The 26,321-nt window shown below is 43.4% G+C and overlaps 1 protein-coding gene across 1 annotated transcript in view; it reads left to right on the top strand.

Moving 5' to 3' along the window:
• CHAT (choline O-acetyltransferase) overlaps window positions 1-26,321 on the top strand; it is a 59,391-nt gene that overhangs the window by 30,332 nt on the left and 2,738 nt on the right. The window contains 6 exon segments of the mRNA XM_075528006.1: window positions 9,400-9,569; window positions 12,237-12,337; window positions 13,308-13,436; window positions 15,989-16,111; window positions 19,588-19,729; window positions 19,861-19,923. Coding sequence (XP_075384121.1) covers window positions 9,400-9,569; window positions 12,237-12,337; window positions 13,308-13,436; window positions 15,989-16,111; window positions 19,588-19,729; window positions 19,861-19,923 — 728 coding nt within the window.

Below are 26,321 nucleotides of genomic sequence, written 5' to 3'. Positions count from 1 at the left end.
TGAAGCAAGGGGTTGGCCCAACTTTCTCAAGGATGGGAGCTTCAGCTTCCATGCTGTGGGAGGGGCTGGCCGGCTCACGGTCGGCAAGGTGAGAGTTTGCTGCTCTTCATGATCCCTTTGTGTGGATTTCACTCACAAATTTCTCTGTCAGTGTTAAGCTTATCTTTCATTCCTCAGAGATGCTGATCTTCGGGGTTTTCCTCCATATCTGTTTTATCTATGACTTGGTTAAAGAGGATTGTGTAGTACGTCTGCCTAAGGTGCCGTCTTTTCTTGGAAGCTTACTGTAGGTTACTATGCATTCTCCTTATCAATATGAGTTCTAATTTTCTGAAATATTTTACTATGAATAGATGTTGAATTTTGTCAAATAATTATACTGCATGTGAATTTACTTTAGTCTGTCAATATGGTGGATTATATTAGTTACTTTTCAAATATGGAATCAGACTTGCAATGCTGAAATAAATCCACTTGGTTTTGGTGTATATTTGTTTTATATATTGCTGAACTGTATGCATTTCACCTAGTATTTTTGCATCTCTGAGTATTCATGAAGGATACTCATCTATAGTTTTGCTTGTAAGGTCTGTCTGGTTTGTTATCAGTGTAATATTTAATTTATTAAATGAATTTGTTTTCTAGAATAGATTTGTAGAATTCATGCTAATTCTTCATTAAATGTCTGGTAGATTTCTCCAGTGAAATGGGTTGGTCCTCAGAATTCTTTGTGGAGCATTTTGAGATTAAAATTTTAATCACCTTAATATTTATGTGACTATTTGAATGACTGATTTCATATTCAGTGAGTTGTAATAATCTTTGTATTTTTAGGAATTAGCCCATTTAATGTCAAATTTATGTTGCATAGTTTTTAATAGTATGGCTGATTATTATTTGATGTCTGCAGGGTTTGTAGTCATACTACTTGATAATCAAACTGATTGATCTTTTTAAGGAACCAACTTTTTTCCCATTAATTCCAACTATCCCCTTTAATTTCAATTTCATTGAATTCTGTTTGTTGTTGTTTTTTCTTATTTCAAATGAGTTGCTTTAATTCCAGATGGTACAGAATTCTGGGCATAACACAGACTAAAGCGCTGTAGGTCAGGATTCTGGATTGGGTTCACTCTGACCTCACAGCTAAGACAGTAATGGCTGAGGAACCAAACATTGTATGATTTTTCTTCTTTTTTACAAAAGTTTATTCTTAAATGTACAGCAGACTTTCGACATGGTGCCTGCCACCTCTTCCCCAGACTATCACAGAAAAGCGAATTCTGTTCTTATCTTTGTTTTCTTCCTTCTACATGTCCTTGTTTTATTTTACTTTTCTTTGTCTACATTCTTCAGAGCTTAAATGACTGATTTAAGATTTTTCTTCCTTTTCCATGCAGGAATGTGCGGCTAAATATTCCCCTGCTCCTCAGTGATCCGGCTGTATCACATTTAGAGATGTTGTATCTTTATTTTCAATTAGTTCAATGAATGTTTTTAAACTTTACCTTGAGACTTCCTCTTTGATCCATGGATTATTTAAACATATGTCATTTAATTTCTAAGTGCCTGGAATTTTTCTTCTTATTTTTATGACCTATTTCTAATTTGTTTCCATGAGGCCAGAGAATACATTCTGTATGATTTTAATTCTCTCAAAGCATTTGATATGTGTTTTCTATTTGTTTGTTTTGTCTTTGTGGTCCAGGATGTGGGCTGTCTTGACATATGATCCATAGGGACTTGAATGGGTGGAATGCTCTGTAAATGTCAATTAGATCCTATCAATGGTATTACTGGATTTTCCCCATATCTTTCTGAATTTTTGTCTAGTTGTTCTATCAATTGTTGAGAAAAGTTTATCAAGGTCTTCAAATACAATTGTGGATTTATTTTTCTTTTAATTATATTAGATTTTACTTGACATATTTTGCATCTCTATTGTTTTGTCCATATACATTTTAAATTGCTCTTTCTTCTTGGTGGAATGACCTTCTCTGGCTCTATACATTTTCTTTCGCCTGAACTACACTTTATCCACTATTAATATAGCCACTTTTCCTTTCCTTTGACTTATGTGTGCATGGTATGCCTATTTCTATCCTTTTACTTGCAACCAGCCTATATCATTATATTTGGAGTGATTTTATTGTGATATGTTAATGCAAAAGTCCACTATCTTTTTAATTTTCCTCTTTATTTTCTGTTTTCTTTTTCCTACCTTTCTATCATTTACTTGAACATTTTATGGACTTCCACTTTGATAGATATTATATATATTAATATATATATAATTTAGTGCTTCTGCTTCCATTGCTTTTTTAAAAAGTAGTTTCCGTAGAGATTGCCTTATGTGTGAGGGTAAGACAGAAAGTATTACTCTCATGGTTCCAGTTCTTACATGCATGGTTTGATGCCCCCAAATAGTGTCTCTGCCAAAGGGGGAACCCATCATAGGTTTGGATATATAGCTCCCTCCCACCCAGTGGGATGAATAATAGAAATGTGAGTGAAGGGTGACAATGGACAGTGTAAGACACACAAAAACAACAATAATAGATAATTGATGACAGATCCACAGGGTGGGAGGGTGGTCGAGGGTGGGAGGGGCTAAAAGAGGAACTTATACCAAGGGCTCAAGTAGAAAGAAAATGTTTTGGAAACGTTGATAGCAGCATATGTACAAGTGTGTTTAATACAATTGAATGATGGATTGTCATAAGATTTGTAAGAGCCCCCACAATAAAATGATTAATAATAATGTTTAGAAAAGGCATCTCTGCAATTAGTGATTGACTACAGCTAAGTTCTCTCAGTAATACACTGTTCTTCATCCCATTAGGGTCACTTCACATACACAAAGTACAATACAATCGTGATTTCTGAAGGGATCTACTTGGATGAATTACATTCAAGGATCTAGAGGGGGCAGAAGATTAGGTGACTGTTTTCTGGGATTTCAACTGGGTAATCTTGATGGATTGTATTAATCGTATAAGATGATCGTGAAGTGTATTCATGAAGTCTTAAGAATACTGAATTCTGCATTGTTGGGGGCGGGAAAGGCCAGGGGAGTTGTGCTGAAGACTTATCCGCACAATCACAAAGCACCTGCTCACCCGTCAAGGGCAGCAAGGGCGTCCTGTGAGCAGTTCATTGGGAAACCTTATCCCAACAACCTTAAAGCCATGATCTTGCTCCTTCAAACATTTTTGTTCCCCAAATTCAAGGAACATTTTAAGTAAACATAATTTGAGTCCTTTTAAGATACCTAAAATGGCATTTGATGTGGGGACAATCACATAATTCTTCAGTGAAGAGTTAGATGAAATACCATCTTCACATGTATATCAGCCTAGATGGAGGACATGTGGAGGAACAAACAGTAGCCTCACATTTTGATCATCTTATCTAATGAAAGTTTCTATGGTTTTGTAGCAATACTTTTTACCTACCCTGATATATGTAACTTATCACAGTCTATCATTTAACCCGTGTCAATATTTTACTAAGCCTAATGACATACAGAAAACCTAAATATTTTTGCTTTAAATATTTTTTCTACCAACATTTAGAATATTAGCCAGAGCTATGTTTGCTTCATCCACCAAATATAAAATGTAAAACTCAGAAGGAGAATGAAAATGAATTTTATATTCCCAGACTTTTGTTTTCCATTGTTTTCTTCTGCCTTGTTCAAATATTTTTCTTTTTACTATTTCCTTTTTAAATTTTTAAATAATGATTTTAAATTATTAAAATAAAAAATTTAAATAATGATCAAATTTTTCCTATTTTAAAAGAAAACTTCCTGGAGTTATTCTTTTAGGGCAAATCTGTTGCTGATAAATTTTCATAGTTTTGATGGATGGGCGATTCTGGATTGACAGTTTGCTTAGTACTTGAAAAGTTGTACCACTTTAGTCTGCTCTCCATGTGTTGAGCACTCTTTTGTCACTCAAATTGTTTTCCAGCTACCATCACCAACTTCTCTGAAAAGGATCACATTGCAGGTCCTGGACCGAGGGTGAGAAAAATGTGGACAGGACTCAAAATCATGAGACCAGGAAACTGGTGGGATCGGCCTTAGTCACCTTCAATGTCTGAAACTGAACTCATTTCCATGTTAGAATAATCACCATTTAGAATCAAAAGGGCAGCATTTCCCAAAGGACAGAAGGTTAAGAAGGAATGGACCAGGAAACTTGGTTGGGGGTGGGGGAAGTGCAGGGTAGGTGAGTGAGCAGTGAGAACAGAGATGGTATATTAAGGAGACTGAAATGGATGAGTTGAGACAAAATGTGTATACATTGTTCAATGTAATATGCATGAGCTGCCCTATAAATGTTCACTTAAATCCCATTAAAAAGTTTGACTTTAGGAAAGTTTTCTCCCTAAAGATAGGTGTCATTTCTCCCTTACTTCATTCAATTTTTTTTTAAGTTTGCAGAAGTTTGACAATTTGTTGATGTGGGTATCTTATCCTAATTGTGGTTTACTCTATGGGCTTTCCTTTGTGAATTTGTGGATTTATGTATTTTCCCAAATTTGAAACGCTTTCAACCATCTTTTTTTTGCGTATTTTCCACTTCTTCACAGTTCATGCTCTCTTTCTGGGAATACAATGACACAAGTTACATCTTTCCCCACAAGTCCCTGAGGTACTCTTCTTTTTTCTTTTTTTTGTTTTTGTTTTTTTGATTTTTTTTTCTTTTTTTTTTTTTAAACTTGCAATTGACCTTTGAACATTATGGACGTGAAGAGCACCAACTTCCCCTCTAGTTGAAAATGCACATACAATTTACAGTAGACCCTTGACAGCATGAGTTTGAGCTGCGCAGGCCCCTCTCTGTTGCAGTTGCAGTGAACCTGTCTTCTATCTGCTTACAGCGCGGTGTGATGGAAGTAGTGCCGACAGCACTTGAGCTTGCTGCAATAGCAGCTGGGAAATCCACACTTACCTGAGCCGAGGCAATTCAACTCTACGTTGTTGAGGGGTCACCCCTAGTTCCTCTCTCTTGTTCAGATTGACTAATTTTTATTGTTTAACCTGAAAATTCAATTATGCTTTTCTCTGGCTCCTCCATTCTGCTCTTGAGTCCTGCTACTGAGTTTTAGATGTTTGTTCTCATGCTTTCGGTTATGAAAATTTCATTTGATTCTTCTTATGCGTTTCATTTATTGCTGAGGCGTTGCTTTGTTTTCTGTTTTCTTTTGTTTTAAATGTATTTATCATTGCTTTCTAAGGCATTTTTTTGATGACTGCTTAAAAAACACCTTTGTTAAATAATTGCATCTCTATCATTTCAGCAATGGCATATATTGTCTTTTTCATTAAGGTTGCGATCTTCCTGGCTCTTTGTTCGACAGTTGACTTTGTGTTCCATCCTAGTCACTTTTGTCTTATGAACCTGGTCTTATTTAAGCTGACATCTTTCTGGCATTGCTCCTTCGGGGAGAAGTATGCGCTTGACTTTTTCTAGGTGGGGTTAGAAGTCCATGTGTCCTCGCTTGGTCTCTACGGACTCTCCTGGCTGAGGGTAAAGTGAAGAGAGCTCCTTACTATTGCTGGGTGGGAGTCAAATTCACACTGTTCGTAGAGTCTCTGATGACACCATCAGCAGAAACAGCTACCGCTGTGTAATAGGTGGGATCATTATGAGTCACAACGGACTTTATCCTTTTTCCGGTAGGCCATCGAGTAGTATACAATATGGGATGTGTGATGGCAGGTTTCCCTGGGAACCCTAGGGAGAAATTTGCTCATGAGATTAACAGTCTTAGAAGCTCTAAAGTCCCAGCATGAATCCAGTGCTCCAGAGGCTGTGTGAGCTAGGCGAGGCAGGGCAGTAGAGATCTGAGACTATGAAACACTTGGGCCAACCACCCTGAAAGTAGACCAGAGAGGGAAATGCCCTAGAGAGGATCATCTCGGTGAACAGGATTGGTGTCTGTGTGTGTGTGCACACAGATGGATGTTGGCCGAAGCGGCTAGGGAGTCTCCAGTTCCCTAAAAACAGAGGTATCAGGGTGTATTTTATCTTTGCTCACCTGAGTTACAGTCGGTCTATTTTCAGCCTCCAGCAGAAATAGCATGTTCCTCAAAGGTTTCATGGCCTCTGGCATGTCTGCCCTGCCAAAGCTGCCACCTCTAGCAGGTGTGGGTGACAGAGCAAGCCCTTCCTATTACCCGGTTCCCACTTCTCAGGATTAAGCAGGAAGATTGATTTGCCACATTACTGGAGCCTCAATGTGCTCCATGTGGTTGTCACAAGACAAATGGCCCCTGCAGTGTCCCTCCAGCCCACCATCCAGTATTTCTATTACATTTGGGCCAGAGTCGTGGCCCATGAGTTTGGGTATGGTTCATTTTCTATCTTACATAATAAACGTGTCAGCATTCAACCAATCCGTTACTTGTCTGCAGGGAGTTCATTTGTAAGGCCACCTGGCTTCCTGGCACTGCTGTTCTGCTCCCATTTCACTCTGTCTAATGATCCCGGACCTAGCTCCTGTTGGGCGGGCCAGTGAGCCTGGCCTCTGTGGAGCCTGCATGTCTTGCACTAACAAAGAGGTCTCAGGCCTACCTCAGGAATTCCTTTTATCTGCCCTAAGGTGCTGAGCAGACAGGAAGCTATTCTTTCTAGCCGCCAGACTCACAAGCCCCTTTCCCCGCCCCCCCCCCCCAAGCTCTACTCCCCTGCCTTCTGTCTGAACAGGGTTGCCCTGGGCTTCCAGTGAAGCTGCATCCTACCCTCTTCAGCCCATGCCCATGCCCTCTTGCTCTGGGCAGGCAACTCTTTCTTTCTTTAAAACTCCCTTAAATGTTTATTTTCATGACCTGAGGTCACCTTGCAAAACTCCCCAGGGATATCATATTTGACACAGTGCTTAATAGAGTTCTATTGGTTAGAAATGGTTGTTTCATAGATTTTTTAAAAATAAATCTTTTTATTGGGGGCTCATACAACTCTTATAACAATCCATACATACATCCATTGTGTCAAACACATTTGTACATTTGTTGTCATCATCATTCTCAAAACATTTGCTTTCTACTTGAGCCCTTGGTATCGACTCTTCATTTCCCCCCCTCCATTCCCCACCCTTCCTCCCTCACAAACCCTTGATAATTTATAAATTATTATTATTTTTCTGTGTCTTACACTGTCTGATGTCTCCCTTCACCCACTTTTCTGTTGTCTCCATCCCCCAGGGAGGGGGTCACATGTAGATCATTGTGATTAGTTCTCCCTTTCTCCCCCCCTTCCCCTTACTCTTCTGGTATGTCGACTCTCATTGGTCCTGAAGGATTTATTTGTCCTGGATTCCCTGTGCTTCCAGTTCTGATCCGTACCAGTGTACATGCTCTGGTCTAGTGGGATTTGTAAGGTAGAATTGGTATCATGATTGTGGGGTGGGGAGGGGGGAAGCATTATAGAACTAGAGGAAAGTTGTATGTTTCATTGGTGCTATACTGCACCCTGACTGGCTTGTCTCCTCCCCGAGACCCTTCTGTAAGGGGGTGTCCAGTTCAGGTAACTATTTCTGAGTAGACATTGGTGAAGGAAAAAAACAAGCCTGAGCCTACTGAACTGACATGACTATATAGGTGCCCATCAGATTGGGCCAGTGAAGACCAAGAGGCCCTGAGGAAGGCAAAAGGCCCCCTGACCGCAAGAGGATCCTTCAACTCCAGTATTCCCCAAACACTCCTCCCTAGAGTGAATCCACAAAGGTCTACATGTAGGACCCTGGTATCTCCTTCACTGGGATTTGCAGGCACGAAGAGAAAGGGTATGGGCAGTGAACTTGATGATTGCTTCCACTAGAGGACATCTGTGGATACACACCATGAACCTGGAAAAATCAGCTTTGTAGAATGGGGCTTCACAGATGGTCTTAGCATCTGTGTGCTCTGGAGGTGATGAAGAGACACTCAGGAGGGTCTTGGGGCTTGCAACAGGCAATAAAGACTGCATGGGATGAAGCAATCCAGTGAGACAGGGAAGGCCAGGGGCTGGCAGAAACAGAGAGGACCTCAATTGCTGGATGAAGAGAAGGGCAGGGACCAGTCTAGGGTCACAGCGGGACCGTGCTGAGAACCATGAGAGAAATCTGATGGTGAACCGAAGTGGGAGGGAGTAGCTGTGCTTCAGTAAAGACCCTGAGCATAAGGGGTGGATGCCTGATGCTCTTGAACATCTCCATTGACCCCAGGAACACATATTATCAAAGACTCAAAGAAATTGTGGAATTGAACCTCTGCTAGGAGTGGCACCTCCGGGATGGGGTCTGGGGCAAGGACTCTGGAAGAAGGAATTCTGACTCAGGATCCCAATGGGGAGGGAAGGACAAGAGTTGAGAACCGTGCGAAGCCTCCTAGGGCACACCATGACAAGCTGTCATCACAAAGGATGGAGCAGATAGCTTGTGCAGAAGGCTACAGGCCTCGACTTGGAATCTGAGGACATGGAACTGGTTGTGGGAAATAGCAGGATGCCATGCCTGTGGGTTGCAGGCATGGCCATTATCAGTCCCCCTGGGCCAACTTTCAAGCCTCCCATGCTCAATAGAGGTAGTTCCCTGAGGCGGCCCATCTGGCCATGCCCAAATCTACTCTCAGGGAAGAACTTGCATGCTGATGCCCCATAGGGAGGAACCAATGTCCTTGCTCACATTGCTTTATTGCTACATGGAGGTGGGCATTGTTCTAGCTACCTTTAGGATCACAGCCAGGGTTCTGAGCACTGTTAGGGGCTTAGTGTCAGGTGCCAGTTGCTGGCCAGGGTTAGGGTCCCTTCGGCAATGTCTCCTGCACAGTTCAATGATTGTTTGTCTAGGAAGCTTCACACTGGTGAGCCACTCCCCGTAAGCTTACCCTGTAGCCCTGGCTCCTCCCACCCTACTTTGACACAAGCAACAGCTGAAATGCTGTTGCAGAATTTCATGTGTAATTGCCAGATTTAAATTTGGCAGTTCACTTAAAAGTTTGAAAACCATACTGCTGGACAACTAAAACATGTCTCTGAGAAAGAGGTAGCTCATGGGTGCCAAAGTGGGGATGGCGTTGAATCAGACATTTGCGCCTTATCCACTACTTAGAAGTATACTCAGCCATGAAAACCTGTGTAGCTGCCTTTGTCCGAGTTACATGATTCTGACAGGCAGGACCATGATTCCACTATCTGAAAGGCACCTGCAGGACACTGAGGATAAGTTGTGTTATTGTGGTTAGGGAGAGGCTTGGGGTGGGTAGGTGGAGGTCAACCCTGGCTCTAGCCCTAGGTATCTTAGGGAAGAGCATCATTCCTGGAGTGAGCAGGGTTTGGGGAGTAGACACCACACTTGACACAGAGCAGGTGCTCAGTTCCTGCGTGTCCTGCCTACCCCCACCAGATTCCACCAACCGAGACTCGCTGGACATGATTGAGCGCTGCATCTGCTTGGTGTGTCTGGACATCCCAGGGGGTGTAGAGCTGAGTGACACTAATATGGCCCTCCAGCTCCTTCACGGCGGAGGCTGTAGCAAGAATGGAGCCAATCGCTGGTATGACAAGTCTTTACAGGTAAGTGCTGCATGAGCACGACTTCCCAGTGCACAACACAGCCAGTACCAGTGTTATGTTTGGCTGTCTCTTGCTGGCCTTAGCTACTCAGGATGCTGGACTGCTGAAAGAGTTAAAAAAACATGACATCAGCTTCTGCATTGGCCAAGCCTTTCTCAGAGCAAGGGGCAAAACTAAACTCAAATTACCCTGCCCTTCTTGCAATTTATGGGCAGACCTGGGGTCCATGCCCCACAACACCCACCACACACACTGAAAGGTGGGTCACGCCAGGGGTCAGTGAGCAGAGTAGCCCCTCTGTAGTAGGCCCTCAACAAGAATCACATTTTATGCATGGGAAATAGTGGCTTTCTTAGATGTCTGTCACCCTGATCGGGACCTTTCAACTCATCTCCCTCAATTCCTGTGAGGGAGGAGCAACACAGAATTTCCATGGAAAGAAAGCTGTAACAGAATAAAACAGCTTATATTTTTTCTTTCCCGTGACATGAACCAAGAAATAAGCTTCCCTTAGCATTTGTGTGGTGTGGAGTAAAATAACCATGTGGACGGCAGAGAGCTGAGGTCGGCGATCCACCCTGCTCCTCCATCCGCCGCCCCCCCCACGTCAATTCCAAATCAAAGCTCATCTATTTTTAAAACCACTACACTTTTATTGTGAATATATTAAGGCAAACAATCTTGATACTCTGGGTTAGCAGCTCATATTTATGAAAATTTCTAAACATCTCATTTTTTCTTTCTCTGTCCTTTACGTTCTGCAGGATAGCCTTTTTACTTGTTACCGTATTGATTCTGTTCTTTCTAATGACTTCTCTTGCTGCTGGGTCGGCTATTTTGGCCCCGTCACTGGGGCTAATGGTTTACAATCTGTCCTGGAGCAGCTGTGGAAATTAAGTAAAGTAATGAGTGCTCAGGACCTGGCACAGAGTAAACCTTGGTAGCAATGTTTAAAAGTACACATTTCCTCCCTTTCTTTCAGTGACAGAAAGCAGAAATATCAGGGTAGACCCAACTCCTCTCCCTTCCTTGCCTGGAGCAAGGACCTCCTGATGCTTCTCACAGCTCCTTAGCCCCTGGGTTTTTTCCTATACATGTATTATATGGTTTGGGGAGGGCATACATATTATATATATAGGCTAGCTGGAGAAGACAAAGAGGCTATATGGACCTGAATTTGAAAAGATCGAGAGCTAGTTTCTATACAGAAATGCAGAAGAAGCAAGAAAATGAGAGATGAATTTTCAGAAAAACTTTACAGGTTTCTGTGTTTGTTGTGCTACCTTGTGGGAGAGACTGGGAAAATGATGTGAAGAAAGACAATTCAGGGCACACGCTGTACATTATGCTCTCCTCTCTGTGATGGGGGGAGGAGGGCATTTCAGAAAGGTCTATGGATATTGGAAGGTTCTGTTGGATGGGACACTGCGCCGACACGAGCCAAAAGGAAGCCCGGCTTTCCTGGGGCTTCGCTTTAAAAGCCCACGCTCACATCCTCTCATCATTTTCTACTAGCACTTTTGGCCCTGAATGTTTCTTTCCCTAGTCAGTTCAACGCGTGTTTTTAAAGGGAAAGTTATAGAAAGTCATAACTAATCTTGACAGTTCATCTAGATCATTTATATCTATTCTTACATCAATCCTGTGAGCTGGGAGTGAATCGACCCATTTTAAAGGAGAGCACGCTCAAGTCCAAGGGTTGCAGCACCCTGGTGAGTGTCATGCAGGCATGCTCGGAGGCAGCAGCAAAGCTGGGCACAGGCACAGACGCCACGTCAGAGGATGTCTTTAGTGTACCTGCCCGTTACTCACACCAAGAAGTATTTTATTTCTCCTTGCAAATGCCATCCACATGGAATACAGGAATACCTTGGAATTATTGTGGTTTTAGTCCCAGACCATCAGCATAAAGTAGATATTACAGTAAAGTGAGTCACACAAATCATTTGGGTTTTCGGTGCATAAAAAAGCTACGCTGGCACTATATTATAGTCTAGTACGTGTACCGTAGCATTATGAAAAGAGATGAAATACTGTGGGAGTGACCAAAATGTGATGCAGAGCACATGCTATTGGACAAAATGACCCGGAAAGACCCGCTCAGTGCAGACCTGCCCCATCTTTCAATTTGTAAAAAACACATGATCCATAAAGTGCCATAAAACGAAGCCTCATAACATAAGGTGTGCTTATAATTATCTACCCTTCATTTGTCCAACAAAGCCATGGTGCATTTACTCTGGGGCTGGCACTGGAGCCAGGAGCATGATCAAGGGCGGCCCAAACCAACACGCTCCATCAAACGAATAGTCACACAAAGAAAAGCCTGGAGGTGTGGCTGCAACGAGCCTGCGATGAGGGGAAGTGGGGCTCACAGAAGGCGACGGGCTTGCCCAGAATATGAAACACATGTGGGCAGACTCGTAAAGCGTCACTAGCTCATTTCAATTATGGAACTTTGAGTTCGACCTTCACTGTAGATAACATGTGCTGGATTGAGGCTGAAGCATGAGACCTGCTCTGAACGCCTGTCATCTCAGGCTGCAGTGATTACGCACTCCATTCATTTGGGGAGATGGTATGTTTGGTGTTCTTAGGGGACACCCGGCCTGGAGCCAAAGGGCCGGTTTGAATGCTGTCCTTTCTCTTGCCTCTTTCCCTCTGCAGTTTGTGGTGGGCAGGGACGGGGTCTGTGGCGTGGTGTGTGAGCACTCCCCGTTTGATGGCATCATCCTGGTGCATTGCACCGAGCACCTGCTCAAGCACATGTAAGTCTTCCAGAGCAAAGCTCTGCTGCTGAGGGGCTGCCATGCTGGGCTGTACAGGAGTTGGGTGGCTACCTGGGGCTGCATGCACCTGGAAAGGGTTTAATTTTTTAAAAATTGAAAATTAGCATGAATGGATACCGAGTCCTTTACCAGACAGGGGGAGCAGAACGCATCTGGGCCACACGTTTGAAACAGTGGGAGAGGTAACAGAGAATCCCAGCTAAACGGGAATGTTTGTTTTGGTCCAGACATGCCCAGATCAATTCCTATTGCTTGTCCTGGGTCAGTCAGGGTCCTGCCAGCTGTTGACTTAGTGAAGCAGGGAGGTCTCTTCATGGGGCCTCTTGTGTGGGGTCTCTCTTTAGCTTCAGAGTTGGACAGATTGTGAGGGATTCCCTAACCCATTGGGACCCATGCTTCCAACATTCCCCATGTTGCTCATTCTTTTCTTCTAGAACACCCTCCCTGCTCCTAAGTTCTAAGTCCCTTTGCCCCTTAGGACCTCCGAAACAAAAACCAAAGAGTTCTGAGTGATATAAACAGGTAAATACTTGATTGTGGACTGAAAGAGTGGTGGCTTGAATCCACCCAGAAGTACCTCAGCAGAAAGGCCTGGTGATCCGATTTCCAAAAGATCTCAGCCAGTGAGAGGGGCAACTCTCATGGATCAAACAACACAGTTTGGGTCTTAAAAACGTCCCTGGGTGTTATAAAAGTGTTACTTGAGTAACATTAGCTGGCAGGAAAAAGACAAGAAACAGTAGACCTAGAATCAGATGGAGTGGGACTGAATCTGAGCTCTGCCGCTCACTAAGTCTGATTGCTTGGCTGAGCCCCTTTCTTCTGTGTAATGACTCGAGGGCAAACCAGCCGTGAAAGTCCATGACTATACACACCGGCAGTTAAAACAATGGCAGAAAGCACTGCCTCCAGTCGACAGGACACCAAGCTGTCCCCTCTGTGCTGACAGGAAGGAAAGCAGTGAGAAGCTAGTCCGAGCAGACTCTGTCAGCGAGCTCCCAGCCCCTAGGAGGCTCCGGTGGAAATGCTCCCCTGAAATCCAAGGCCACCTCGCCTCCTCCGCAGACAAGCTTCAATGGTAAGTCGCAGCCCCAGTGTCCTCGGGCAGAGTGGGGGAGTTACTGTGTGCCCAGCAGCTGCGAAGGCACCTCCAAATTCCCAAAGACCCCAGCTCCACTCTGCCTCTCACTGCAACCCTCTCATGTAAATGTAATCAAATTATAGGAGAATTATAATCCTGGGGAAATAACCTTGCTGAAGTATCCATCATTTTCATAAGATGCAAATGTTCAGCTTTTTTTGTTTTGTTTTTTGTTTCACAGGTTTCACCTGACTGAGCCAAGTCAAAGCCAGAAAGTCACCCCTACTTCGAGGGGTATAATAGACAGCTCGTTTGAATAGGCTATTTGAATCCAAGTTATTGATTTGCTTGAATTTACGCTGCAATTTGACAAGGGGGCCTTTTGCTTCAGGTGCAGAGGAGCAGGTCAGTCCCTAACGGGACAGAAGAGGAAGGCTACAGACAGTGTGGGCAATCTGGGGTCTTATCATGTGCCTGGCATGTGCTTATCATGTGCAGTGCTGGAGATAAGGAGGAAGCCAGAGACTGACAATTGAATCTGGTCCCTAATTGTTCATTCCTACATACTGTAACATAGCACTGTGGCCCAGAGGCAAATTGCTATATTCTTTCACTCATTTGCTCATAAAATGTGTGTGTGACTGAAGTCAGTATTAGGTTCTTATAAGGTTCTGGGAGTGAAGGGCTTATAACTCTATGTAAGATACAATAATTAAACCTCAAAGACCTAACCTACAGGGAAAGCAAATGCTAAGCCCTTCAAGGAGAGCGAGGAAGGCTTTTCGAGGGAGGTGGAACGTGTGGTGCAGATGGATGGGAGAAAAAGGCAGAAGGCAGACATAAAGGTTGATAGGAGAACCGGGCTGGCTCACCTCCTGAGTCAGAACAAAAGAGGAAATGAGGTGAAATTGTGAGGAGTAGTATAACTATCGTATGATGGAGTCTGGCAATAAGGAGCCCTGGAGGCATCTTTGTAAAGTGTTCGAGAAGCCAGGGAGGACACTTGGTCATAGTGCTGGTTAACAGAGTAGAGCCCTGCACGAGAGCAGAGAAATGAGGAACGTGCCACCCCTGAGTCACTGTGGAGGGGAGCAGGCTTTCGTGGCACAGGCAGAATGGCCTCCACTTTTCCTTCATGCAAGGGGCTGATTTCTCCGCCCTGGAAGTGTGGTGTAGGACAAATGAGCAGTCAAGTGAGCAGACCTTGATCTTGTGTTAGGCAGAAGGAGATCCTGCTTACTTTCAGGGAGCCAAGCAGGCCCACATGCTCCCGAAGCTCTCAATCTCTCTCTCTTACAGAAAATAAGGGGCGTGGGGAGAGGCTTGTGCTCTCCAGCTGTTTGGGGAAGGATGAAGAGGCTGGGGGAGCAGTTTGCAGGTGGCTCTGTGGAAGGCTGGCTGCGACTCCGGAGGAGCCCACATGTGGCCGGACAGCGGTGCCCCATGGGACTCGCAATGACTGAATTTTGGGAAGTAGCTTGCCAGGCCTGTTTTTTTTTAAGGCCCCTCTGGATGAACTTCAGCTTCCACCATTTTGAGTAACAGCCTAACGTTGGATGGTGTGAGCAGTTCAGGAGGAGCAGCAGGAAGGGGGAGGGGAGCCATGCACTCACCCTGCAGGGCTTTGCTCCAGGAGGAAGCCAACGTGCTCTAAGTGTCCTTCTTAACGGAGAGAGGTCGAGGTCCGTGTGGACCTAGAGCCAGGAGGAGGGAAACCAGAGCTTTAAAGATCTAAGAGCAACTAAGGCCACCATTCCTGAATACCATGGGTTCTGAGCTGCTGGTAACGCTGTCCACAACTCTAGCTGTGGTGACTGTTGCCGCCTGTCACCTCTAGCCCTTTCCTCTCCCATCACAACCAGGGTTAGTCTGTAGGCTCCTCCCTGGACAGAGGGCACTTGCCATGTCCCAACAGAATGGCCTGTGCCAAGAGAACACTCGGGATGTTGAACACGCCTCAAACAAACCACATGAATTAACCCTTTCCAGTCGCTTCTGTGGATAGCCAAGACCCCAACCAAACTCACCGCCATTGAGACGATGCTGACTCCTAGCAACCCTATAAAACAGGATAAATCTGCTCCTGTGGTTTCTGAAACTGTGATTCTGTTCAGGAGTAGAGAGCCTGATCTTTCTCCTGAGGACCAGCTGGTGGTTTTGAACTGCTACACTTGCCGTTAGCAGCCCAACACATAACCACTACAACAGCAGGGCTCGTGTTTCTGTAGACATCAGGCTTCTAAAAATGTGTGGGCACTGTTTTCTTTGCCAATGCAAAGGTCTCATCCTCTTGTGCTCATGTGCTTCACTGCCACAGCCTGGCCCACCCTGCCTGGGAGCTTCACTCTCAGCTTCAAGTCACCTACAGTGTGGTGGCATGGAAACATGTCACTGCTCTACAGCAAGGCCTGTCTCGGACTCCTGGCATGATCCTGGCCACAAGGACATCCTTATCTTCCGGGAGCTAGAATACCAACTGTGCTCAGAAACCTGGGGCAGTGACTATCCTGTTCTATATATAACCAGAGCATCTTCTCTTCCTTCCACAGGATCGTGAAGAACCTGGACTTCACTGTTTATAAGTTCAACTTCTATGGGAAAACTTTTATTAAGCAGCAGAGGTGCAGCCCTGATGCCTTCATTCAGGTTGCCCTCCAGCTGGCCTTCTACAGGTGAGCTGGTGGAAGAAGCCTTTTTCCAGTGATCTGGTAGATCAGATGTTAAGATCCTCTCATCTGAAAACACAGTAGAGGGATTTATGGCTTTCTATAGGCCTGGAGGAGGGGAGGGTGATCACGGGAGGAGCAGTCATCTGATCTGGACTTTAGAGTAAGAATCTAGTCTCTGATAGAAGGAAGGATGCTCCCATATGAGGAACTCCCTGAATAGAGACCTAGAGCAGCGGTTCTCAACCTGTGGGTCATGACCCCTTTGGGGAGTGAACGACCCTTTCACAGAGGTCACCTAAGACCATCGGAAAACAGATGTTTCCCGATGGTCTTAGGCACTGAGACACCGCTCCTCTCTCCGTCTCCAGGAGGGTCCATCCACATGCAGATGTGCCCACATATGAGTACCCAGCATGAAGACTGTTACCCATGCTGCACCATGCTTCAAGGCAAAATTTCATTTATTTGTCATTAGAAATAAATATTTCACAACATATGATTACATATTATTTTTGTGATTAATCACTATGCTTACTTATGCTCAATTTGTAACAATGAAAATACATCCTGCATATCAGATATTTATATTATGATTCATAACAGTAGCAAAATAATAGTTATGAAGTAGTAACAAAAATAATTTTATGGTTGGGAGTCCCCACAGCATGAGGAACTGTATTAAAGGGTTGTGGCATGAGGAAGGTTGAGAACCACTGTTCTAAAGGCAGGTGATCCAAAAGCCAAGGGGAGACCAGCTGGGTGGTGAGGACTTTGAGGTAGGTGGGGCCCAAGGAACTGAGTTAAGGAGCAAACCCACTGCTATTGTGCCATTTTCAACTTACAGTGACCTTACGTAGGGTTTCTAAGATTATAAATATTGATGGAAGCAGACTGCCTCATATTTCTCCCCGGGAGCAGGTGGTGGGTTTAAACTGCCCACCCTGCTGTCAGCAATCCAATGCCGAGCCGCAATGCCAGCAGCACTCTTTACTTGATTCCAAACAGCAACCAAATCTCCACGCGCCACCCAGCTCCATGACATTGCAGACATTTTCTTGTTTTAAGGATAAATCATTATTAAATTGAAGGACATTATTCACTGATTTATTGACTGTTATCTAGAGTGTCACCCAACCTGGACATTTTAGTACCTTGATATCTCTGTGTCTCTAGGGCCTTTCCCGTGTTAGGCACAGAGTTGGCCTTTAGAAATGTATTAGCTGAGTCATAAGAATGAGGTGACATTATACAAAATGTTCAAGGGATGACTGGCTCAGGGCTGTGATTCCTGAAAACCCCAGTGGTGGTAGACATGGGCTTGGGAGGGAAGACTAAGGAGATAAAGACAGAAGGCAGAGCTAGAGAACCAAGACGGCCTTGTACACGGAATTAAACCCAGGCAAAAAAGACCTTCCTCAAGGCAAGGGCGATTTACTTCGCTCCTGAAGCTACGTAGTTTGTCTAGCACAGAAAGCACCAATTTCAGTTTGCCCAAGACAAAAATTGCCACATTCGTGGGCACTTGCAGTGAAGCTGGGCCTGGGAGGCCTCACTAATGAGCAGCAGAACCTGTATGTCCAGAGTAGTCTCATGTCACTCTAGGGCTGTAACTCATAGGGATGTGCGTACAGACTTGTCAAGCCTCATAGAATCTTTGGGAAAGGCTGATATCACGCCAACCTCACCCCACCCCCCAGATAATATTACACATATACTGAAGTCTCACAGGCATTTGAGATCGCACAAGACTTGGACTTGCAACTGCAGTCCCTACCATTCTGATGGGTACTCGATGGAATATAACTGAAATAGGCCTTGATTACTGAAGCCGCCTTGACCAACATCTCGGACCCTGTACCTGTGAGTGCCCAGTCTGAGGATGAGGCCTGTGGCTGTATTGAGCTCAGATCATCTCTGTCTCTACTACAGTGCCTGTGCTGTGTGTGCAGGCCTCAGAGTGGGTATGGCCAGAGGCTCCTAGACTCCTGAAATAGCCATTTCTTTTCTGTGGATAAAATTCTTTCAGTTTAAGCTGTAACAACAACAAAACCCAATTATGAACCTCCTAGATATGGCCAAAGAGTGGTGTGGTGGTGGTCCCACAATCCCACGGGGGTCAATATGAGGCAGCATTGACTGGATGGCAGTGAGTTTTTTTAGATTTGGCAGAGACCTTGAAGTAGTCTAACAGCAGTCAGTGAGATCATCTGCTCATGTGGTCGGCATAGTATTTGCCTCAAGGGACCATGGAAATCAAACCAAATGAGTTGAGTTCATCTTAACTCATGGTCACCTCGTGTATGTCAGAGCAGAACTATGTTCCATGGGATTTTCAACAGCTGAATTTAAAAAAAATAGGCCACCCGGCTTTCCTTCTAAGATGCCTCTGGGTGGACTTTAGCCTTCGACATTTAGGTTAGTAGCAAGTACATTAACTATTTGTACCACCCAGGGACCATCAGGGACTAAAACAAAAGGAAAGCACATAAATGTCCACAGATTATTCATTCATCTACCAAGTAACACAGCGCCAGCACAATGCTAAATCAGATATGACCTTTGTCTGGGGGCAATTGTGCTGAGAGGGCCAAGGCAAAGGGCCTGTTTCATGCTGGGTTACAGTTGATGGTCATTGCCTCTCTTTGAGCTCTGGATCTTTCTACTTGCCCACCTCCAACGTGTATGGACTTTGTTGACTGGTGAAAAAAGAGTATTCGAGTAAAGAAATTCAAGCTGAGACCATGGGCTTAAGGAAAGAGATTTGCTCTGGTTAAAAGTGGGGAATTTCCTGCTACTCTAGACCCAAGGAACAGTTAAGGAAACGTGGCACACACAGGTCTACTGGAAGGAGGCTTGACTACCCTTGTATCTTTGTTCTCTAGGGCCACCGTAACAAATTATCACTAGGTGGGTAACTTAAAACAAGAAGAATGTATGATCTCACAGTTCTAGGGGCTACAAGTCTTAATTCAGAGTATCATGAGAGCCATGAAGATCTTCCTTGTCTCTGCCAGCATCTGGTAGCCACAGGTTCTCTTGGTTTGAAGATGCATCTTAACACGTTGGTTATTCCTCTCTAGACATCTCTCCATCTCTTCCCTTTCATAAATACATTGCTCAGATTGAAAGAGGATCCATAATTTAGTATTTTGGCATTGTAAATGGTTACATTTTATGCTATTAATCCATCAGACATCCGATTATCACAAAATATCTAGTCTTCCTATTAGATCTGACCCCCCCCCCCCCAGCAAAAAGTTACCAGTCACAAAGTAACAATTTTTATATCCATGCAGATTTAGAGATTCTCTAACATTGATCTTCGGGACATCTCTTCTAGAATCCTATTAACATAAAAAATAAAATATCCAAAAAAGTCAAAACTGTGAAAATCAAGCCTGCTACAGTTATTTTCCTTTTAGCATTTATGTTTCCCCATAAATAAGTTACTCTTGTTAATCCTACTTCACTTCATGTAGGTGCCATGGAAGGCTCATGCCCACCTATGAGAGCGCATCCATTCGCCGGTTCCAGGAAGGACGAGTGGACAACATCCGGTCAGCCACTCCGGAAGCCCTGGCTTTTGTGAAGGCCAAGACTGTCCACAAGGCTTCCACCTCGGTAAATCCTATTCAATTCAAAGCTGAGGGGATGCCCACCTATTTGATTCTTGGATAAACCTCTCCAATTCTCCATTTATCGTTAAGCAGACTTCTAATGCTTTGTGTGCTTTCCCTCTGGTTTGTTGACAGGACACAGAGAAGCTACTGCTCCTGAAGGATGCCATTCGTGCACAGACTGAGTACACAGTCATGGTGAGTGGCACTGCGAAGCCTCAAGCTTGAGCTCATCCCCGCCGAGGCACCACACCATGTGTAAGCTCAGCCACCAGCTTCCCAGTGATAGCATCGCCACCGCTTGGGGTAACAACACAACTCCTTCCCACCCCACATGAATCTTACAAGTCTACGATGAGTTATTTTCACATAATGGCAACAATGATAATAACAGCATGCAACGTACAATAGCATCCAAACTCTATAGCACTTTATAGGTTTTCGGAGAGAAGTGTGAGGAGCTGGGTGTGAGCCTGATAAATGATGTCAGACATTGTTTACTCCACTCTCCTAGGTCTAGGTCTAGCTTCTTGTTCTCCATGTGTGAATGTGTACTACCTCCGAATGAAAAATATAGCCCTAGTAGCTAAGTGGGTTACAGATGGGCTGCTAATCATAAGGTTAGCAGTTTGAACACACCAATATCTTGGGGAAAAAATAAGATAGTCTGCTCATGTAAAAATTTACAGCATCTAAAAAATTTTTTTTTTCATTTATAGCATCAGAAACCCCAGGAAACAATTAAAAACCAACAACAACCCAGGGAGCAGGAATAGAAAAAAATACTAAAAATCAATAGTGAAATCAAAACTGGAAAGGAAATGTTTCCCAGGTTTAAGGAAAAAATTAATTTTTTAGCTCTATAAAGCCATTATTTGCAAATAAACTATTGCTTGGGTTCGTGATCAATGTGCTAATTGCAAACCATTCTGATAGTAGTTTGGAAGATCATATAATCTGTGAAAATATGTTCATTAAATTTCCCTCTATATACTTGAAAGCAAGTGCTGGTTTTTAGAACCAGCTAATTTAGCATTTTTCTAATGCAGTTGCCAAGTCTCGAATTCATTTGAGTAGATATGTGTTCTGCTTGGAGAAAGCCATCTTGTATCCAACAAATATCTTTTGTTCTCCTGCTTTATGGCAGATCAAGCTCTGGGTGCTAAGAAATTAAAAATGAAAATCCATATGGCATCTCCTTCATGAGATTACTGGGCTATGATCTGCAAGGTCAGCAATTTGAGACCACAGTTGCTCTGTGGGAGGAAGATGGGGCTTCTTACTCTTGTCAGTTATAGTCTCAGAAATTCGCCAGAGCAGTTCTACCCTGTCCTTTAGGGTTGCTATGACTTGACATTGGCTCAAGGGCAGTGAGTTTGTTGGGGGTTTACTTGGATTTGTTTTGCTAATGCGTTTCTTATCTAGGACAAACCTTGATGCAGAGAAGTATAATCCCATATGAAAAGAGTCCTCCAGGAGGTAACCAAGAGCAACAAGGAGAAGTGCTTCACCCTGCTGGGGGAAGACTTCACAGAGAATCTGTTACTTTATGTGGAACTTAAAGGATGAAAAGGTGTTTGGGGGGCAAGACCTAAAAAGAAAACCTGGTCTAAGAAGGAACAGCATTTGTGGACAGGGCTAGAGTCCTGAGAGAAAAGTAAGTAATTTATGATGTAGCCCTTGCATAGGAGAGAGAAGCAGAGACATTCAGGATTTCAGATTTCTCTCTTGCAAAGCTTAGTCTGGTAGACCAAGTAGAAGAAGGATTTGTCAAGGGTGCGTGTGGTTTACCAAGCAGAAGAATGCTAAGTAAGAGGTTATATTTGGAGTTGGTCACCAGAGAAGACCCCAAGGCATTGGCTGTGGCTTTGAACTGGGGCACAGAGAAAACAAGAACTGTTCAACAAGCCTGTGTGCACGAGCCCAGCCTGCGCCTGAGCAGATCCAGATCCTGCACTTGCTCAGGAAGACGCCACCGCCCCGACAAGGGCAGCATCCCCGAAGAGCCGAGCAAGACCCCACCTAGGCCAGCTGGAGAGGTGTGAAGAAACCCATGTGGCCCTTCTGCCTGATCCATTTGGCCACCTGCATACTCTTTACCCCCTGCCTTAGGACATGCTCTCCTGGCACAGGCTGGACAACTGGCTTTATGCCCCTGCAGAAAAGCCATGAACACATCTCAACAAGCACCAGTCCTGTCCCTCTCCTATGCTTACATGTCGCTCTGTTTTCTGTTTAAAAGTCACTGTGGAGAGCTTGTCATACTTTGGGCTAAAGGAGTCCCCGCGTGGCACCAATGGTAACCAAGAGGCTGGAGGTGTCAGTCCCCTCTGAGGCAGCTTGGTGGCCATTGCAACCACTGTGGAGCACAGCCCTGCTCTGATACATGGAGGATCTTACAGCAACGGATCACTGGTTGTCCTCCTTCTAAAAACAGAGGCGGTCCTGGTTTAAGACTGCAAACTATAACCATGACTCATGGGAGGGGAGGGGATAGAGTGTGGGTGAGGACTGTTTCACAAGTTAATGCACAGGTTTGGCTGTTTGTTTAAAGGCAGTTATTAAGTGTACCGGCCACAGGGACAAAGTATAATTCACCATTTTGAATATCTAACGCAGTGTTGTGAAATTATATCCGCTACCACTGTGAGACGGGTTTCATTTTCTAAGCTGTTCTACCAGCGGGGGCGTATTAAGGCCATTAAAGCTCATTCCCATGATATCTGGGGGGAGTATATACAATGTGTAGTTAGGGGCAGTAGCCACGTGACTGAAGCAAGGGCTGCATGGGGTGGCTAGGAGGCGGACCGCTTAAAGCAGCCAGCAAGAGGGCAGGGGCTGTGGGGATTAAAGAGGAAAAGATGCACTTTGGATTACACATTTGCTTTCCTCTGTTTTGGTAAACAGTTGGTTCCTTTCACTACATCTTGAACCCTTTCTTACACAAAGTCAAGGTGGCAGCTGAGACGTCACAATTGGTAAGCCAGATAAATAGGACATGGAGCAAAGGAAACTTTCACAAATTCAAAAATGGTGGCAGGTCAATAAATACAGCAGAGTTCCAGGTGGGAATGGCTTTTATTAGCATTCTCTCCCCCAAGTAAGAGATGAAAATATTCCGCTATCATGAAACTCATCAGGCCAAGAGAACAGACTCACAGAGACTGACAATTGAGGTCTTCCAGTTAAATTCCCGAAAGTAAATAAAAAGGAAATACCCAACCAGTACACCCCAGAGTGAAGTCTACCAGTTGGCAAATTCATTCTCATACACACATACTTTAGTCATCTTTTCAGTACTTGATTCTTAAATATAAGCAGATAGCCATAATAAGTCTAGGAACTGAGGAAAGTGTCTAACATGAAAAACTGATATTAATTCAAAGTGGTATTTTTAAAAGGATCTAAAGGGAATTAAAAGAATGTAGATCCTCTGAAGAAAAGGGAAATTATTATGTTCTTAAATAATAGCCAAAAAACCCCAAGACTCCATTTTCATAGAGTTGGTTCTGACTCTTAGCAACCCTATGGGACAGATTAGCATCACCCCATAACAGTGCAATTTCTGAGGTGGTAACCCTTTACTGTCACATCTTTCTTCCTGGAGTAAATGCACGGATTTGAAACGTTGAATACTTGCCGTTAACTGCCTAACACTCAGCCACTGGGCCACAAGGGCTCCTTATAAATCAGAACCAAAAATTATGAACCCTTCTCAGGAAATCAAAATAACTCTTGGTGTCTGTGTGTTGAGGAATATGATAGTAGAAACGTTCAATGAAAAGACTGGAAGATAAAGCTGAAGCGATACCCTCCAATTAAATGAGAGGCTCAGTTCAGGTAGACCAAATCTCAAATAATAGATGTTCAGGAAGAGAAAACGTGTGTAGTGGTGGTAGGGGGGAAGGGCAGCAAACGAATTCAAGAAAACATCCCAGAATTTAAGGACATGCCTTCATAAGAGAACCTACACATTTGTTCAGCAATCAATTAGAATACTTATGTCAAGGATATTTCACAATATTAAGAGTTCCTAAAAAAGAGAACGACCCTAAATATTCACAGAAAGTAAACATAGACCAAATTTTAAAACCAGTAATAAAAATGGAATTGAATTTCTCAGCAGCATCACTGAGATGAAAGACAGGGAGCAAGGCCTTCTATGTCTCATGAGCAATTATTTTTGAGAAACCTTCTAGATTGCGGTGAACCATCTCCAGTTTTGAAGACAGGCAAGCTCTCGATGTTTTGCCTACGTAGTGCTCCGTTTCATAAAGCTTCTGGAGTATAGAGTCCACTACTGAGAGAATGAAGCATAAAGTAAAAATCAGGCTCCACACCAGTCAGAAAAACACAAGAAAGATTACCCCTTGGGATGCCTCTAGAGCCAGCAGACCTAGGGAGTCCATGAGAAAGAAGAGGTAAGTGAGTAATGGAATTGATAAATTATCTGATAAGGGAACCCTTATACTTCTGGCTGAATGTTTGGAAAGTAGCTAGCTATGCTTAGAAAGCTGAGCAAGTAAAATGCCCACAATTTAGTCATTTTAAATGGTTAATTCTCCGGAAACCAAACAAAAGAATTCTCACTCGATGGTCCAGTTGTGAATATCTGTGAGTATCTTATAATCATGTAAACACTAAGTACTGATGAAACAACAAAGAGTTAAGTAGCTCTGTTGGGTGAATGGAATAGGTGAAGTATGCTTGGGGAGAAGGTACAAAAGATCGAAAGCTTCATCTTCAATTGCCAGAAGATTATATATAAAAGTGAAAAAATGCAGCAATTGTAGTCTAAGCATGTTATTTATAACTATGAAAGTAAATAGCAAAGGAAATAATTTAAAAGATTGAAAGTGTTTGCGTCCGTAGAATGAGAATCAGCATTAGTGTGGTGATATAAGCCATTGGCTTATTTGGATTTTTTAAGTACATAAAATATGACATTGTTAATATAACAAAACCCTCTATATCTCAAGAAAACTGTATCCACAGGTATAGAGGTTAGGATTCTAATATATATTTGGGGGGGATATAATTCAATCTATAACAGAGAAAAAAAATCCTAATGGGGAAACAAGTGTGTTCTGGGTCCCCTACCAACATCTCTCCCAGTCCCCCGAGCTCTTCTATCATATCACTTATCTCAGTTTATGATCACACATTCATTTGTATGAATAATTTCTATTTACTTCCGAAAGATACAGTAAGCTCTGTGAGGGCTGAGTCCTCCTTTGTAACTCCATAACCTAACAGCATCCAATAGAGAGAGCACTGATTCCCAGAGTCAATGAAAGGCTGAATGGTGAGCCAGTTTACTCATTGTTACTTGTAGCTTTAACTCCGTCTACTAATCTGACCCCAAGTACTAGAGCTAATTCCGAGATGGTGAAGATGGGAGTGGGTTGACCAGGTCACAGAGTAACTGCTTCTGTGTACCTGATCCAGAAGTCAGACCCAAAAAAGTAACTGTGAACTCTACTTAGCCTATCAGTTTATAGTTCTCTCCCTGTATCTTAATGGAGCTACTTCTAAAATGGCCTGTGGTTAGTTGCATCCCTTCTTTTGTCAGCATCTACATAGGAGCATTGGAAGGACCTCAGACTCAAATTCATCTCTACACATTCATTTTCTTTTTCAATTTTTAATTTTTCATTCTGTATTTAATTTTATTTATTTTTGAATCATTTTATTGGGGGCTCTTACCACAATATTCATTTTTAATTGAAAGGAACAATTGTCATATCATAAAATGTGCCTTATAAAAGTGAAACAACCCAAATTGTGATCAAGGTTTCTTCCATTGTGATTTATAACAGCAAAGTGGCTATCTTTTATAACTGTGAAACTAACAAGAGCTACTTATTTACGAAGAGTTAGCCGTCATAGGGTATATGATGTCATGGGTACAGTAATTATTCAACACCCTGAGGTTGACTCAAAGGTTATAGACAGAAGCCTGAGGTGACCCCAAATCTTCATCATGTCCCCAATTCCCTGCCATTATGTGATTCTGATTCAGCTATTGATCCTAAATAAACAAAAAGCTATTGATCCTAAGATCATCTAAGAATGAACTACATGTTTGCTATGGACAAGGCATAGAACATGTACCCTACCCCTAATTCCAGCCACATTTCCATTCCTAAACTCCTCCTAGACAAGAGTTAATGATCCACATCTGCTACTAACCTCATCTTTTGATAAGACTTTAAATATCCTAAGAATAAAAAGGGCAAAACCTTTCATCATTCCAATAGCTTTCCCTTGGAAACATCATGTGAGTCTCTGGTAAGGTGTTTAGATCCTACTTTAAAACAATGTTTTAGATTATTAATCCAGTTTAGTGAAATTGCTTCTAAGTCCATGAAATAGCAAACATGATTCAGAAACTGGCCTTCCTACTACCTGCCTGAGAGGTCAGGACTAAGGATGGCCAGTCCCACACTTTTCCCATGAAGGCACCATCACATTGTGCATATGTCAGGTCAGCAACACTTAGCTTTGTATGTGTGGAGGATGGGGAATGAAGTGTCTCAGTGGTCTTTAATTGGAACCCAAAGCCTACAACCAAACTTATTGCAATCAAGTCGATG

Source organism: Tenrec ecaudatus, chromosome 12, assembly GCF_050624435.1.
Source record: "Tenrec ecaudatus isolate mTenEca1 chromosome 12, mTenEca1.hap1, whole genome shotgun sequence".
Taxonomy (NCBI): domain Eukaryota; kingdom Metazoa; phylum Chordata; class Mammalia; order Afrosoricida; family Tenrecidae; genus Tenrec; species Tenrec ecaudatus.
Note: the sequence above shows the minus strand (reverse complement) of the source record. Positions and strands in the feature narration are given on the sequence as shown.